The 15,476-nt window shown below is 37.1% G+C and overlaps 1 protein-coding gene across 5 annotated transcripts in view; it reads left to right on the forward strand.

Moving 5' to 3' along the window:
• Positions 1-11,695: 11,695 nt before the first annotated feature.
• Positions 11,696-15,476, forward strand: part of MAP3K19 (mitogen-activated protein kinase kinase kinase 19) — a 35,870-nt gene continuing 32,089 nt past the window's right edge. For all 5 annotated transcript variants that reach the window (XM_011354500.2, XM_011354501.2, XM_011354502.1 and 2 more), the window contains exons 1-2: positions 11,696-11,738; positions 13,862-13,974. In XM_011354500.2, the coding sequence (XP_011352802.1) occupies positions 11,717-11,738; positions 13,862-13,974 (135 nt within the window). In that variant the 5' untranslated portion in view covers positions 11,696-11,716. The remainder of the gene's footprint in view (positions 11,739-13,861; positions 13,975-15,476) is intronic.

Raw genomic sequence — 15,476 nt, forward strand, 5'->3', positions numbered from 1 at the left:
GACTTATAAATATAGTGGATAATTTGGTGACAGATAGAGGGGAGGGGATTTGCGGGGGCTGGGAGAATGGGACGAAGGATTAAAGAAGTACAAATTAGTAGTTGATAGTTGGTCACAGGGGTGGGGAGCATGGCATAAGCAATGCAGTTAGCATTAATATGATGGCTAGGTGGAGGGCCAGGGAAGGGAGGGAGCAATTGAGGGGATTGTTTTATGAACTATATAGATGTCTAACCAATATATTGTATACTTGAAACTAATTTAAATAAATAATATTTAAAAAACAAAAAAGTTAGGACTTCTCTGGAAATCTAGAATGGTGGCTACCATTCACACTGTGCTAGAATTATGGAGGATACAAAAATGGAAGGCATGGAACGTCCTTGCTATTGAGTTTACAGTATTGTTAGGAAAATCAGACTTCCATAAAGAAGATAATTACAGGAATTTTAATAAACTATGCTAAAGAAAATAAAATCCTACAAGAATTTTCACCAATAGAATGAGCCAACACTTTGTATATACTATTTCAGATCCTCATCAACCATTTGAAGAAGTAATTATCATTTTCATTTTAGACATAAAAGAAGGAAACAAGAGACACTAAAGATAGAATATGTTACATTTGAATTATCCACTGTTTTGTTGGCTCTCATTTAATTAAATTGTTTATTTTGTCTCGAAGGCAATTGTACGGAATGAGCAAGATGAATAAAAATAAATTGATTCATGATTTCCTGGAAGTAGTTTCAAGAGGTGATGTGGGACTCATTTGTGACCATATTACTAAAGTCCATTCCATCCTTGGAAACCTTGACTTTCAGCATCCAAAGACTGGGAATACACCTCTTATTACTGCAGCAGAAGAAAATCTAACAGAGGTAACATGTGGTGTCTGGGGGCCCATGGATAGTTTTCTAAACTCAGAGTTCCATGATGAGATGTATAGGAATAGCATTATCACCCACTTCCATGAAAGAATGTATGAAGCCACAAAGTGGGGAGTGGGGGATGGGGATGGGAGGCTACTGGAGGGAGAACTGGGGACCCTAAATTATCTAGACAGTTGCTATCGTTATTTATTCCCTCACTCGGTCAACAGATATTCCTGCTGTACCCAAGACAGCATACTAGACTTCATGTTGGATATAAAGTTGAATCAAACACAGATGTCACCCTTGAGGAGTTTATGGTCTAATGAGACCTCATAATGGAACCTGAGTTTTTTCTTCCTTTCCACTCCTCATCCCCAGCCTTATTAGGACCTGGAAATATGTTCCCTGTTCTAACACATGCACATAATCCTGAAAGTGGGTAAAGAGGAGTAAATAAATAATAGTAAGACATAAAAAGGCAGAAAATTGTCCTCTTTGTTCTAACTATATATCCAGCTGGAGTGCCTAATACATCTAGTTGCTTAGTAAATAAATATTTATTAAATGGATAAACTAATTAATAAATAATCCATTTGGGTCTTATTGATCATTTATATCATTCTGTGCAGGAACTTATAAGATCCTTTTTAAGAATGCAGATGAAAGTAATAACCATGTGCGCACTTGGAATTTGAGAGGGGCGGCAAGGAGGGGACTATAAGGGGAATTGAAAAGGGCTTAGAATGAGGAAACTAGTGTAAAAGACAAATTTCACTCAGCTGCACAGGTCAGTACCTCTGCAAGTTCTTGGGAATCTAAATGCATGTGGAACCCTTAACCTTGCCTGGATACCTCAATTAGCCTCTTTCTTGACTAATTCTTACCTTTCAATTCCTTAACACCTTTCTATTAACACTTTTTAAACAAACTGTAAAATATTAGTATATATGCAAAAAAAAAAGAAAAGAAAAGAAACACATGTACAACTTAAAGAAAAAATGAGACTAGCATCCATGTATCCACCAACCAAACCAAAAATTAGAACATTGCTGTGCCTCAAAAGCCCTCATGTGCACCTCCTGAATTGCATCCCCCACGCTTCATAATTAGTTTTGAATTTTGGATTAATCATTTCCTTAGCTTTGCCACTTCTGAACATATTCTTAAATAATACATTATTTACTTTTCCTGTTTTTGAACTTCATAAAAACAAACTCACCCTGCTTGTGTTTCTCGATAACTTGCTTCTTTTGTTTGTTATGTTTTTGAGATTCACCCATTCTGACACATGTAGCTGTGGTGTTTCATTTTTATTGCTACGTAGTATTCCATTTATGCCACAACTTATCTGTCTGTCTTCCTTTGATGGAGAGGTGAGTGGTTTCCATATTTATGTTATTGCAAACAATAACATAAAAACTACTTTCCAATAGTATTTAACATACTTAGATATCCCCCTCTGATGACACATAGATAAACACCTTCGCTGACCCCACATGCTCCTCCAAACACTTTTGTTCCTCTTTCAAGCCTTTTTGCCTGCAGACCTCTGAGATTTCATCCTAGCTGCAAGCTAACAAGGTAGCCTGTCACAATTTCTTAGACTCTTGGCATAAGAAACAACACTGAGTCAGAAGCAAAAAGCAATTAATCACTTATAACAATAACATTAGCCAGCATACTATCAGTTTTGTGTCAGTTTTCTAAGCCCTAATTTCCACAGGGTGATAGGAAGGGGACTCCTGCTCATACAGTGGATTAGATTGCAGGAGAGGAACCCTAAATTTAGCGAACTCAAATCTTTAATAATGGTCAGTAAGCAAACCTACACTTTGTTCCAAAAGGAGACACTCTCTCTATTTAAGACTCTTCACTATACAAACTATACAAACACTATACAAACAGCTTGGAAAGAGAGTCTGGGGCAAAGGCAGTTAGTGCTTCTGCTCATAAGACTTGTAAAAATGTAAGAGACTTAAGGAGACTTGTCTCTTAAAAATACCTACCTTTTATTTCTACATTTCTTTCGTTTTTGGTGAATTTTTCCATGAGTATACCACTCCATTGGTCACTCTGATTAACCTAACCAACAGAGGCTGGGGCCAAATCTGTCCATTTGTCTCATACAACATCTAATTATAGCCATTATTAATAGGACTTCAAGCAGCAGGATGAAGCCGTACTGTAGGCTAGCCTCACATGTCATTCAGGGTCCTACACCACTCCGGCCGAACGAATCCTGTAAACCATCAGGGTCTGCCCTAGATAACCAGGTTGCTTTCTTTTTAAGTTTCTCTATTGATTTTCCCACCTGGTCTGAGGCATCAATCCAAGCACAGTAGCATGTATTAGCCATTGCACAGACTTCATCTTGGCCCACAAGGAAGAGATCTAGGGTAATTCCACATCCACAACAACCCTGGCCAGTAACTTGAATGCTGATCTGTATGTCTTGCAGGGAGGAGGTGATGTTATTTATAACTTCAGTTAAGTTAGTGACAAATTTTGTCCTACTTTTTCTATTTGGATGATTCCTGTCTTAAGGAAAATTATCCACAAGAGATATGTAAATAATGCCAGCTATCTCTCTGGGAGGTCCCCCAAATAGCCAATGGTAGCTGTATTTGGGAGAGAACTCTGAAGTCATCTGAGGCTATATCATCTACTGATGGTATTTTCTTAAAGATTAGAAGGTCTCTCATGACAACCCCTAAGACATAAGTCAGCATATTTTCAGGAGAAATGCAAGTCAATGCCAGATTTCCACAAATAAGTATTTTCCCTGGGGGCAGGGGGCGTGGCATTTACAGTTGATGGGCCTCCGCAAGTGGGACCTACATTAGTACGGGGGCACAGGTTGGCAGTGCCTCCATGTGGCCTCTCAACTGACTGGTGGCCTGAAGATTCCTAATTCAGTCTGAATAATTGAATCTGGTCCTCAATTTGGGAGGACTACCAGTCCTGTTTGTCCATAGCAATAGCCCAATAGCATTCGTTCGCCCCACAGAATGAGTGAGTAATGGCTACAGGAATGGGAGTGAGAAGAAATCTGGAGGTATTGGCAAGTGCTCACATGGAAGGTGGGAGAGCAGGGGCTGTCAGCTGCTATCTCTAATAGATTTCTTGGTGAGGCTAAGGGAGCTGACAATCAAATCACGATTGGGCTGTCTGGCAGACACAGCAGTCTGAAACTGCTTTCAAAGAGCCATACCAGGACATTTTCTTTTATGAAGAAAGCTCCCAAGGTGGTTCTGAAGGACAAAGACCATTAATGTCCCTTCCTCCACTATACCTCACGGGGTCTAGGATGTTCTCTCCTTAGGTACCAGGGTTGTTTCTCTCCCTCCAACACCTCGAAGACTATGGGTCCCACTTCAGTAGCTACAACTTCACTCCTATATCAGAAACATAGAGTTTTTCACTGTGCGCCCAGTCTATGTTGGTGGCTGTCCTGCTGTCCAGACAGCAATGGAGGCAATCTGGGTTGTGCAGGGTCAATCAATAGTTTCATAGCCATCTATCTCATCAGAGAACAGGCCATTGCCATGGGTTTCTATATGAGTTGATCCAGACAGTTTCTTTCCACAGTTTATGGCCTTAAAGAGATGTTTTCAATCTTTCACTTTGTAATTTTCCAAGCAGCAGACCCAACAGCTAGGCTACTGGCAGCATCCCCAGAATCAGTAAAAATATAACAAGATTCATTAAGGGGAGTAGTGTCCAGAGCTATGAGAAAAGCCTTGAGTTCTACCCATTGAGTGGAACAACGGTGCCCAATGTTAGTTCTGCATAGCTGACACAGAGGCCAACCAGCTGCAACAGCCCAGTGCATGACATCGGGCTTGAGTTTGGCTCAATCATCAGTGACTCAAGCCCAGGCATTTAGGGGAAACTCTTAAAATGAAATCCTTCTTGGTAGTGGCTTTGCTTCAGGTCATGTAGTGAGGGATGAAATTTCCTTCAAAAGAAGATACAACTTTTTCACGTAAAATAAAGATGTCAATGTGGCCAGGCTGACTGCTTTCTTAAATATATCATTTCCATGTGACTAGAAAGGCTTGTTGGGCCTTTTCCATCATGTTTGTCATTGAGTCCAAGTTGACTCGCTCCAAAATGGGGATATTGAGCCTGAGGGTCACGAGGTCTTCATGGATGAGGCGTTAAGTTTGACAAGAGCCACTAGGAAGCTAATATTTACTTTTCAAAAGTGAAGTACCTATTAGACATGTCAGGGAGGCAACAAGCCTAAATCCCCAAGGGCTACCTCTAGGTAGAGATTGCCTCCCTTTGCCAGAGGTTCCTCAGTTGGCAAACTATCAGTCAAAGAGATTCAAAAGAGTCAGAGACTCCAAAGATACTAGCACTTCTCTACATACTAGCTTATCATGATCAGAAGAATCCTCCCCGACACTTAATGAAATTGGGAACTCTGCACATACAGTAGGCTGAATTATAAGAAAGAAAACCTGATTTTTTTTTATAACAGCCAGTAAGCATATCTTCTAATGCTCCAGAGGGAGACACTATCTCTATCTTTCAAAGTTGTTTACTATTCGAACATCTTTAAAAACAGCCTAGAACAAAGGCAGTCAGTGTGTTTGCTTGCAAGACCTACAGAAACCAAATTTCTGGAGTTTCTGCAGAATTGTCTTTCAACAGCCTCTCTAAAGAATGTTCTGCTGGTCAGTCCTCACTGCCTGCACTTCCTCATCTCTTCATATGGTTTCAGTCTGGCATCTTTTCCTATCCCTCCTTTGAGACTGCTCTTGCCAACATGCCCTTCAATGTCTTTGATCACTGACAACTCTTAGCATCATTGGACCCCATTTTTTTTGAAATGTTTTCTTCCATTGGCTTTCTTCTGGTTTTTCCTCCTACCTCCCTAGCAATATCTCCTCAGTCTCATTTATGGATTCTTTTTTCTCATCCATTAAATATTAGTGTTCCTCAATAATGTGGAGGTGGCTGCTAATTCTGTAACTCATCTCGCATCTCTCTCCTGAATTGCTATATATACAGTATGTTGAGCTTCCAACTATATATCTCCACTTAAAAGTCACAGACATCTCAAAAACAGCGTGTTAAATTGTCATCATCATTTTTCTCCCCAAATCTAATCCTCCTGAGGAATCCCAACATCAGTATTTCCCATTTTATTAAATAGCATCACCATTCACTCCTTTCCACAATAATCTATTTCTGCAGCCAGAGTAATTTTTTAAAACACTTATCTGATCATGACATTTTTCTGCTTAAAACCTTTCACTGGCTCCCCATTTCCCTGAAGATTACAAATCTAATTCCTAAAAGGAGTTAGTAAGGCCTTTCAATCTAGCTACTGCTGACTTCATCACATTTCCTCCCCTTCTTCCCCTATCCTGAGTTCCAGCAATGCCTCACTCCTTCCAAAGCACTGAATATTATTTTTTGTTCTATCCACTGTATTATTTTGGGCTCCCATAACAAACATACTATAGCCTGGATGGCTTAAACAACATAAATTTAATTTCTTCATGGTTCTGGAGGCTGAGAAGTCCAAGATCAAGGTTCTGGCTGATTCAGTTTCTGATGAAAGCTCTCTTCCTGGCTTGCAGATGGAGGCCTTATCTCTGTGTCCTCACTTGGCAGAGGGACAAAGGGGCTGAAAGGGGAGAAGGATGATGTCTCTTCTTATAAAGACACTAATCCTATCAGATCAGGGCCCCCATCCTAATAACTTTATTTAACTGTAATTACTTCCTAGAGGCCCTTTCTCCAAATATAGTCACTTTGCAGGTTATGGCTTCGACATATGAATTAATAGGAGACATAATTCTATTGATACCATTCACAGTACTTTGTTCACACTATATCCTTTGCTTAAAACAATTTTTTCCCCTAGTCTTTGCCTAGTTAACTGAGTCTGATCCTGCAGTTCTCAACTTAGACATCAATTTCTCCAGAAAGTCTTCCTGGTCCAAGACAGCTTAATAGGTTTTCTCTAAGTGCTTCCCTCAGCCTCCTGCATTTACCCTATCATTACATTTATTACACTGTGTTGCAATTGCCTTTTTTATTTGTCTCTGATCCTCACTAGATTGTAAATGCTTTAAAGGCTGGTGGTCATCTGTCTTGTTCATTGTTGGAATCTCAGCACCAAGGACAGTTCTTGACAAACACTAGTCACTCAGTCCTATTTGTTGAATAAATTATGCCTTTACCGTTTGGAATAGAGTTTATTCTCTCCCTAGAAATACTTATAGAAACCCTTGTGACATTCAATAATTTATAAGCCTGAATTTCTTATTCCAAATTATAGATGATACTAATAAAACTTCAATGTTTTATGTGGGTTTAACATAAAATACTCACAGACCTCTAGTTTAAAAGAAATAGTATCCCCAAACCATCCATATCATAAAGATGTTTATTTTCCAGTTTTAAAAAAAAAGCAAAAACATCCAAACCAATCCTTCTTTTTTTGTGCCCCTTTTAGTCTCCTTTCCTATATCATGAATCAGAGACACATCTAACTAAGTTTTCTACCCAGCCCTGAAGATACTATTGGTATTCAAAAATGTGGTATTGCAGGTTGTCCGGTTTCTCCTGGAAAAAGGAGCAGATATCACCCTCTGCAATTACAACAATCAAACTGCGGTCCATGTAGCTAATTGCAATGTCCAAAGACAACTCTTGGCCGTCGATGGAATCCAGGCTCCCCAAATGCAGCTTCTACAAAGTTCATGGCAAGGTGATCTTGAACAACTTCAACACTTGCTGGTCAGTTAAATTGATATTTATTTCTGCCTTTGGGTAGGTGGGCAACTGGATGGTAAGAAGGGCACAGACTACATGTGGTTCCTTTTAAAGAAAAATAAGTTCTTTTCAAATGTAGTCCCAGGAATTTTCAGGCCGGAAATATGAGAAAGCAACAGCATCAAACAAGACACTGGGGTGAAAAACAAAATAACAAAAGCACACAGCAGCAGCCTTCCTTCAGCTGGATGCTAGAAGAAGTGACACAGCACCCCTGGGAAATGATGTGCTCCCAAGATGTCCCCAGAGAACCACTGTCAGCTTGCTCAGAGAAGTTCCCTTGACATCATTGCCATTTGTACAATTGCTGTTCAGATCCCTTTGGACAAGTTGCAATTATTATCTTTATCCTGAAAAGGGAATCAGAGAGATTATGCTTTGCATAATATTTAGTTGTGACTAAGGGAGTTAAAAGGATACATTTTTTAAATGCTGTCTTCTTAAGGTATTGATCTTTTTTAAAATTTTCTATTTACAGATACTCTTTATCAATGTAACTTGCATAACCAAAAACATTAATTATTGGTATCTGGCAACTGCATGCTCTTGGCATTTACCTTCAGAGATAACGTCAGATCGCATGACCTTCCAACTGAAAGAAAATCCATTGCTGCTAGGAAACAGTTTCTTCCATTCCCTATGATAGAGACGCAAACTGATAAAGAAAAAGCAAGTGATATTATGGTATCAAGGAAATGATGTCCTAGAGTTCAAGGAAATATACAACAAAATCCAAAGTGCTCTAAATTCCTTCATTGTACTAAGTGATAGTCTAAAACTGCTATAGAGCATGAACTGAGGCTTAGAAATTTTTTTGAAAGAGTAAATTTTATTTTAATGGTATTTGTAGTAGTTGTAATTCAATGTCTGTTTCATGACCACATTTTTCACTCCTAAAAATTGGCAGCTGAGTTTTAAGAAACTGGTGTCTATAACTGGATTTAGAGTTTAATCAACAGATGGCTGAATTAATGTGCTATTGTAAGACTATTTTCAGCTCAAAACTTTCATGTCGGTTCTAACTAATAATAAACATTGATATAAGAGGTGGTTTCTTTTCAGAGACTAAAAAAAATGTTAACTAATAAATTCCCACAGCACCCCTCTGAGGTAATATCATTATCTCTAGTTTGTCCCTAGAGAAACTGAGGTAGAGACACTGACTATACTGAGATGGCATAAAGTGAAATAGAGACAGAAATTAGTAAGTTACTTAGGTCTAGAAAATAAACAGTTCAGATAATTTGGCCTTCCAGTAGCTTTTCAGTTTTGAATTATTGAAATTTTAATTTTAATTAATTTAAAACATTAAAATAACAAATAACATCTATATATCCACCTCCTTTAACTACATGAATACAGTTAAATGAGCTGCCTTATTATTATAAATTAGTCATTCATTCTACAAATATTTATTGAGCATGTGCCAGACATTCTGCTCTCCAATTATCAAAACAACCCTCAGGGAAAACACTATTATTCCTACTTTATAGCTGAAGATTCAGTCAGCAAGTAGGGTTGCCAGTTTTTGCAAATAAAAATAAAGGAAACTCGTTAAATCTGAATTTCAGACAAATGCCAAATAATTTTTTAGTATAACTGTGTCCCAAATGAGAATTATTCATTGTTTAACTGGGTATCCCTTATTTTATCAGAGTGATTTGATCATCTTTTAACAGAGTGTCCTTGATATAAGCCTACCAGGGAGATTAAATAACCAGCTCAAATTAGAAATAAAAAAATAATAATAATTAAAATAACCAGCTCAAGAAGCTAAAATTCAAACCCAGGTCTGTCTTTCAGGACTTTATTTTTCCAAATTATCAGCTCCCTCTCAATACAGATATTGAGAGAGAATGTATTGTAGTTAAAATGAGAATTTGGACAAGCAATAAAAATACAAAGATTAATATAGTCATGCAGTAAGAATATGATGGAAGTAAAGCTTCATGTTTTTAAAGGCATCTGAAGAGTTCCTGGATGTAAATTTCCCAAACCAACATGGCTTGACCCCACTGATGCTGGCTGTGAGAGATGTGGACCTGTTTGAGAGTCTTGATATGTTAACAGCTTACAGACCTGTGGAGGTTCTGTCTGAGCTTCTCAGGCATCATGCGTGAGTATGAGTGGTCAGTCAGCACCAGCAAAGGACGTCTATACTATTACTATTTATAGAAGTCATTTGTAAATCTGGACATATAGATTGGGATTCTTAAATTATATATACTAAATGCACATGCATGTTCATAAAAGGAATTTTGCAGTTGTAAAGCGATATACAGATGTTAGATGTTGCCATTTATTATTTTTATGATGTTGGCCCTTTGTTTTATTTATTTAAGTACCCGTTCTTTGGGTAGATACTGAGGATATTGAATAATTCTTGAGTATGTAGCTTCCTACTCCCAAGATATTGCTAATTATTTTGGGAAGCATTGTCAAATACCAAAAGCAATTTATGGTAGTGATTTCCAGTTATCTAAAAATTGCTATATGCCAACATGCTCTTTTAGGAGGGGCTAAGTAAACAATTAACTTTAAAAAAAATCAGAGGGTCAATAAGCAGTTTCTTATGTTAGAGCTGCAGTTTCCTAATGCTGTTTGTTACCTAGATATCTTGTCATAAAATAAGAACAGATGGCCCTAACTCTTTTTCAATATTACATATGAATTTTGTTTTGGAAGGACAAAAAAGGAAGAGGGGAGTTCAAAAGCAAAGCATAGTCAAAGACATTGTAAAAGGATCAGTTAGTATAAGGGGGTGAAGATGGAAATTTGAAGCTATCTCAGAATTTTGTGTTAAGAAACAACTGAGGAGATTGTTAAAAATGGGGATTACTGGATACCAGCCCAGAGATGGTGTTCAATAGGCCTGGAGGGGAGTCCAGAATACAGCAGATCAAAGGACGCCACTTGGAGAAACACTAATCAAGGAAGATGGGCAAACGGAGGTCCCGACGAGTTAACTGACTTGCTTAAGGCCACACATCAAAGTAATGGCAGTCCACTGATTCTTAGTCCTGTGTTATTTCTTTTGAATCATGACCTTTGATGGAGAAAAGGCCGTAATAGAATGTTGTTGCAGATCATAAAAAATTACCCTGTCCCATAGCAATAAAGAGTTCCAAATTCAAGGGTGTTAGGTTGGAGACATATTCAACTCGTATCTTGTCTTAGAATGTGACTAGTGAAGTTTTATCATTGTTTCCCTCACCGTAGTCTATTGATAGGGTTCTCATTATTTATCCTCTGGATCTCTCAGAGCTGATGTCTAATCCTAGGATTCAGTACAGCATAGAGAGTATATTAGTGCTGTTGCAAGGAGCCCTAAGATCAGCCAGTCGGGCTTAACAAGCATAGGGCAAGGCAAAGAGGAATGAAAAGATCACACAGAGAGGGATTTTATGACAAGACGTCTCCACTTGACCAAGAGCCTGTGAAATAAGCATGCAAGCTTAATTTTAAAGAGAGATTCCATACTATTACACTTTTTTGAATGATAAAAGGACTAGATGTTCACATTAGAAAAAAGAAATGTCAATAAAATAAGCAGTTAGCTAAAACATTGGGAAGAAAAAAAGAGTCAAGTCAACTCTTCGGAATGATAAGATGACATTTTATCAAAATTATTTTATCTCCACTTGATTTATGCATCCATCATTTAAAAATTATAAATTTTTGTCGAAAGTTGTAAAATATGAGAATATTTTTAGAATAGGAGTGGGAATAAGATACATAGCATATTCCTTTTATTTAAAAATATTGAAAAATTATTACTCCCTATCTCATACATTTTGAAGTCATAATTGTTATTCCCTAAGATAATTTTCCTAAGATTATTTTATGTAAGATTATTTTACTTATTTGATGTCAATGTTTCTCCTCTTCTATTGGTTTTCTTTTTCAACAGATTTAACTAAATAATCTTTGGTGTTTTTTCTATTCTTCCTAGAGATCCTAAACTCTGTGATTTTAGTGGAAAATCAGCAATACATTATGTGTCACAAATAGAGAGTTTTAAGAAACAGCAGTTATTGGACATTCTAATGAATTCTATGCCAAAACAAGGTAAATATTTCTATTACACTCAAAATTTCCCAACTTTAAGGGCCCTATGAGAAATCTTTCTTTTTCTACATGTATTTTATAGATCCATTTAAAGAAATCAAGCCAACAGCTATTTACTGAGCAGTGATTCTGTACAAAGTCCATGAGTAGGTGCTCTGAGGGATACAAAGAAGTCTAGGGCTTGGTCCAAACTTTCAAAAGTGTTCAGTATAGTCAGGGACACATCACATAAGTCCAAGGAGAAAGAGCTTATTGTGAACTCGAAAGAGGAAGAGGAACTTATGGTGGTTCTTGAATGCTGGATAAGCTACAGTAGGAAGAAAATAAGAGGGAGGTTCAATATAGATGGAAAGAAAGAGTCTGAGTAAAGACATAGAAACAGCCTCAGAGAAAGGCGTAATGAAAATAAGTGCCCCTGAGCAACATGTGACTTTGTGAAAGCTGCTTGCTAGACTTTGTTGTTGAATTGGCTTTTCATTTGAAGCTTCTGGGCAGGTTACAAGGGTATACCTAATAAGACTTCATGTAAGAGGCGAGACCCAGTCTGGTCCTTGAAAAGTGGGGATTTGATTGTGTGGAGGAGATGCACCATGCAGTAGGTTATTCCAGGGCCAAATGGGAGACTAGAACCAAAAGTTCATGTCAGGGAAAAGGAATATAGATGATACATGATAGATGATAGATGAATAGATAGATAGAGAAACTGGGTCCATTGAAAACCCATTAAATGTAAAGCTGAAAGATATAATTTTTTTTTTTAATAAAAGAGAATCACTAAAGAATTTTTAGTAGCCAGAGAATGATGAAAGCCATGTTTTAGGAAAATTAATCTGTTCTTATTGTGGGGGATGGATTAGAAGGAAGAGACTCATGGCGAGGAGCTCTATTAAGAAAGTATAGAAGTGTCGTGTGTGGTAATAAGGACCAGGAAGAGCCCCTGGGCATGCTGTGGTAGTGGGTCTGAGAAGTACTGAGTATGGTGAGTTAAGTTAAGAGATATTGTGAAAGAAGAATTTAAAGAACTTAGTGATGTACAATTAATAGAGGAAACACAGAGACAAAAGTTAAGAGTTGAGTCGAACAGAGTGTCAGCCCTGGGAATTGGAAAGTTGGAAATACAGTCAATGAAACTGAAGAACACTTTTGGTTTGGTGGGGATGTTGAAGGCAATAAGTTCTAAAATACTTTATTGATGAAACCCTGACATTTTCAAGTAACAATTTTCTGTACGACAGGGCTTGTGGGAAAGGATGGGTTGATACATTAGTTTGGGAGTTCTCTATACAGGGAGAGACCTGAGATTGGACTAGATCATTGAAGGTTTAATGATGGTGAGAAAATTTCAGGGGGGCTGAGGAGGTGCTCTCATAGTTAGAGGGGCTGTGTGCATATAAGGTCTCAGGAGAGTGAGAGAGGGAAGAGTAGAATTGAAGAAAGTGAAATCGAAATGACATCAAATTAGAAAAGTGGTTACAAAGCAGATGTGGTAAGGAAGTAAGAAGTTTCATTGCGGACTAGAGGCAGAAGATCGATTGCAAAGAGTTACAGAGAAAAATATGGTGAAGAAATAGAGTCTGAATGTAGATCACTTGTTCAACTTTGTTTCAATTATAAGATAAATGGAAAAGCCATCAGAAAAGGAAGAACTTTTTATCGAAGAGCTCGTGCTTGTTTGAAGAAATCAGGCTAGGAGAAGGGGGATGGATATGAGAACAATGTCCCTCAAGAACTAACTGGGAGTTCAGTTTGATATTCAGACTTTGTCATTTTAATGTAGTTTCAGTGATGGACAGGAAGTGAGCTCCGAGAGTAGCTGAGCATTTTTGTCTTTGTCAACTACAGAGTAAATGTAATTTCCAGTTCATTGTTAGGGATTTCACTTAACAATTATGCCTAACTTTAAAAACAAACAAACAAAAACCCATACATTCTGTGGACTCCTGTTGCCCTCACATCTCTTCCTGTAAAAAATTATTGCCTGAAGCATCATCAGGATCCCAGAACACTATTTTGGGAAAATCTTTGACAAAATGAAACTGATTTTAGAACCTATAGCTAAATCTTCCTGTGAAATTGCTGGAGATGAGTCTTATCAAAACACATTATTATATTTCTTTTGGCAGAGAGACATACTGAATCATTGCTTGACATTTGTCATGATACAAACTCTTCTCCAACTGATATGACAGTTACTAAAAGCCAAAATATACTCTTGCAAAGCATCAGCAGCAGTGAGGTAAGATGTTCTTTTTAAAGAAACAAACCAACAAAAAAAGAATAATCTACTCCATCTACTTCTTCATTTGTTTTGCTTGAATAATTTTTAACAATTATATACTACGATTATATTTTAATGTAACCATAAAGTAATTTAAAACTCAATTAATAAGACAATGTTCCTTGAGTTTAATCTCAGAGCAATAGCTAGTCAACTCTCAGTCTTATGCATTGTGTGTGTGTATCTAATATCACAAAATATCATTGTAGTTGAATCCATACTAAATAATAAAATGTGGCTTGTTTTTTGTATGTTAATATGGAAAAGGAGGTCATAAATCTGATCATGCCAAGTCCAACACAGGGTACCACAAAAGAGATGCCCCCTTTTGTCCTTGGTCATTACCTCCTGCCTATAATGAATAACTCCACAATAAGTCCCTCATAGTACAGTAACAGTACGAGTAACAAACATAATGATCCATAAAAAACTTTGGAATGATACACAAGATATACAACAAATTGGTAACATTGGTTGTCTATGGGGAGAAAATACTCATTTGTACTTTTCGACTTTTTGTAAAAATCAACATAGCCCAAACAGTTAAAGTATTACTACTCAATATTTTATTGATGAGAACAATATGGCCACAAAATTGTTTATTTTTAAAAGTTAATGAAGGACGGACTATAATATTTATAAAAATATAATGAGGAGTTTTAGAGATGGTGGAGTAAATACCTTTCAGCCCCTTTCTCCTTTCAAAAATCATCCCCAAAACAACAAAGAATACCAAAAACATTTTTTTTACCTTTTATTTAGAAATAATTATAGATTCACAAGAACTTGTACATAAAGGTCCTTTGTGCTCTTTACCAGCTTCCACCACTAGGAACCATTGTCATAACTATAGTACATTGTCAAAACTAAGAAATTGACATTGACACAATACAATTAACTAGACTATAGACCTTACTTGGATTTCGATAGCTTTTGCATACATGCCTTTTTATTTTTATTTTTTTTTCTCTTTGTGTGTTCGTATGTACAGTTCTATGACATTTTATTCTCTGAGTTACCACAATCAAGATACAGAACGTTTTGTCACCACAAAAGAGTCCCTTCCTACTACCCTCTTTAGAGCCATACTCTCCCCTCTTTCCTAACCCTTGGCAACTACTGATCTATTGTTCTCCATCTCTACAATTTTTTCATTTTGAGAGCGTCATATAAATGGATAAACTTTTGAGACTGGCTTTTTCTACTTAATATAACGCTCTTGAGATAGATCCAAGTTGTTATGTGTATCAAGAGCTTCTTTGTAATACGAAGTAGTTAGCCATTCACTTGTTGAAAGACATTCGGGTTGTTTCCAGTTTGGGGCTATTACAAATAAAGCTACTATGAGCATTCATGTACAGATTTTTATGTGAAGATATGTTTTCATTTCTCTAGGATACATGCCCAGGAGTCCAATTACTAGGTCATATGATAAATGTATGTTTAACTTAAAAAAAAAA

The sequence above is a fragment of the Pteropus vampyrus genome, unplaced genomic scaffold (genome assembly GCF_000151845.1).
Source record: "Pteropus vampyrus isolate Shadow unplaced genomic scaffold, Pvam_2.0 Scaffold17, whole genome shotgun sequence".
NCBI lineage: Eukaryota > Metazoa > Chordata > Mammalia > Chiroptera > Pteropodidae > Pteropus > Pteropus vampyrus.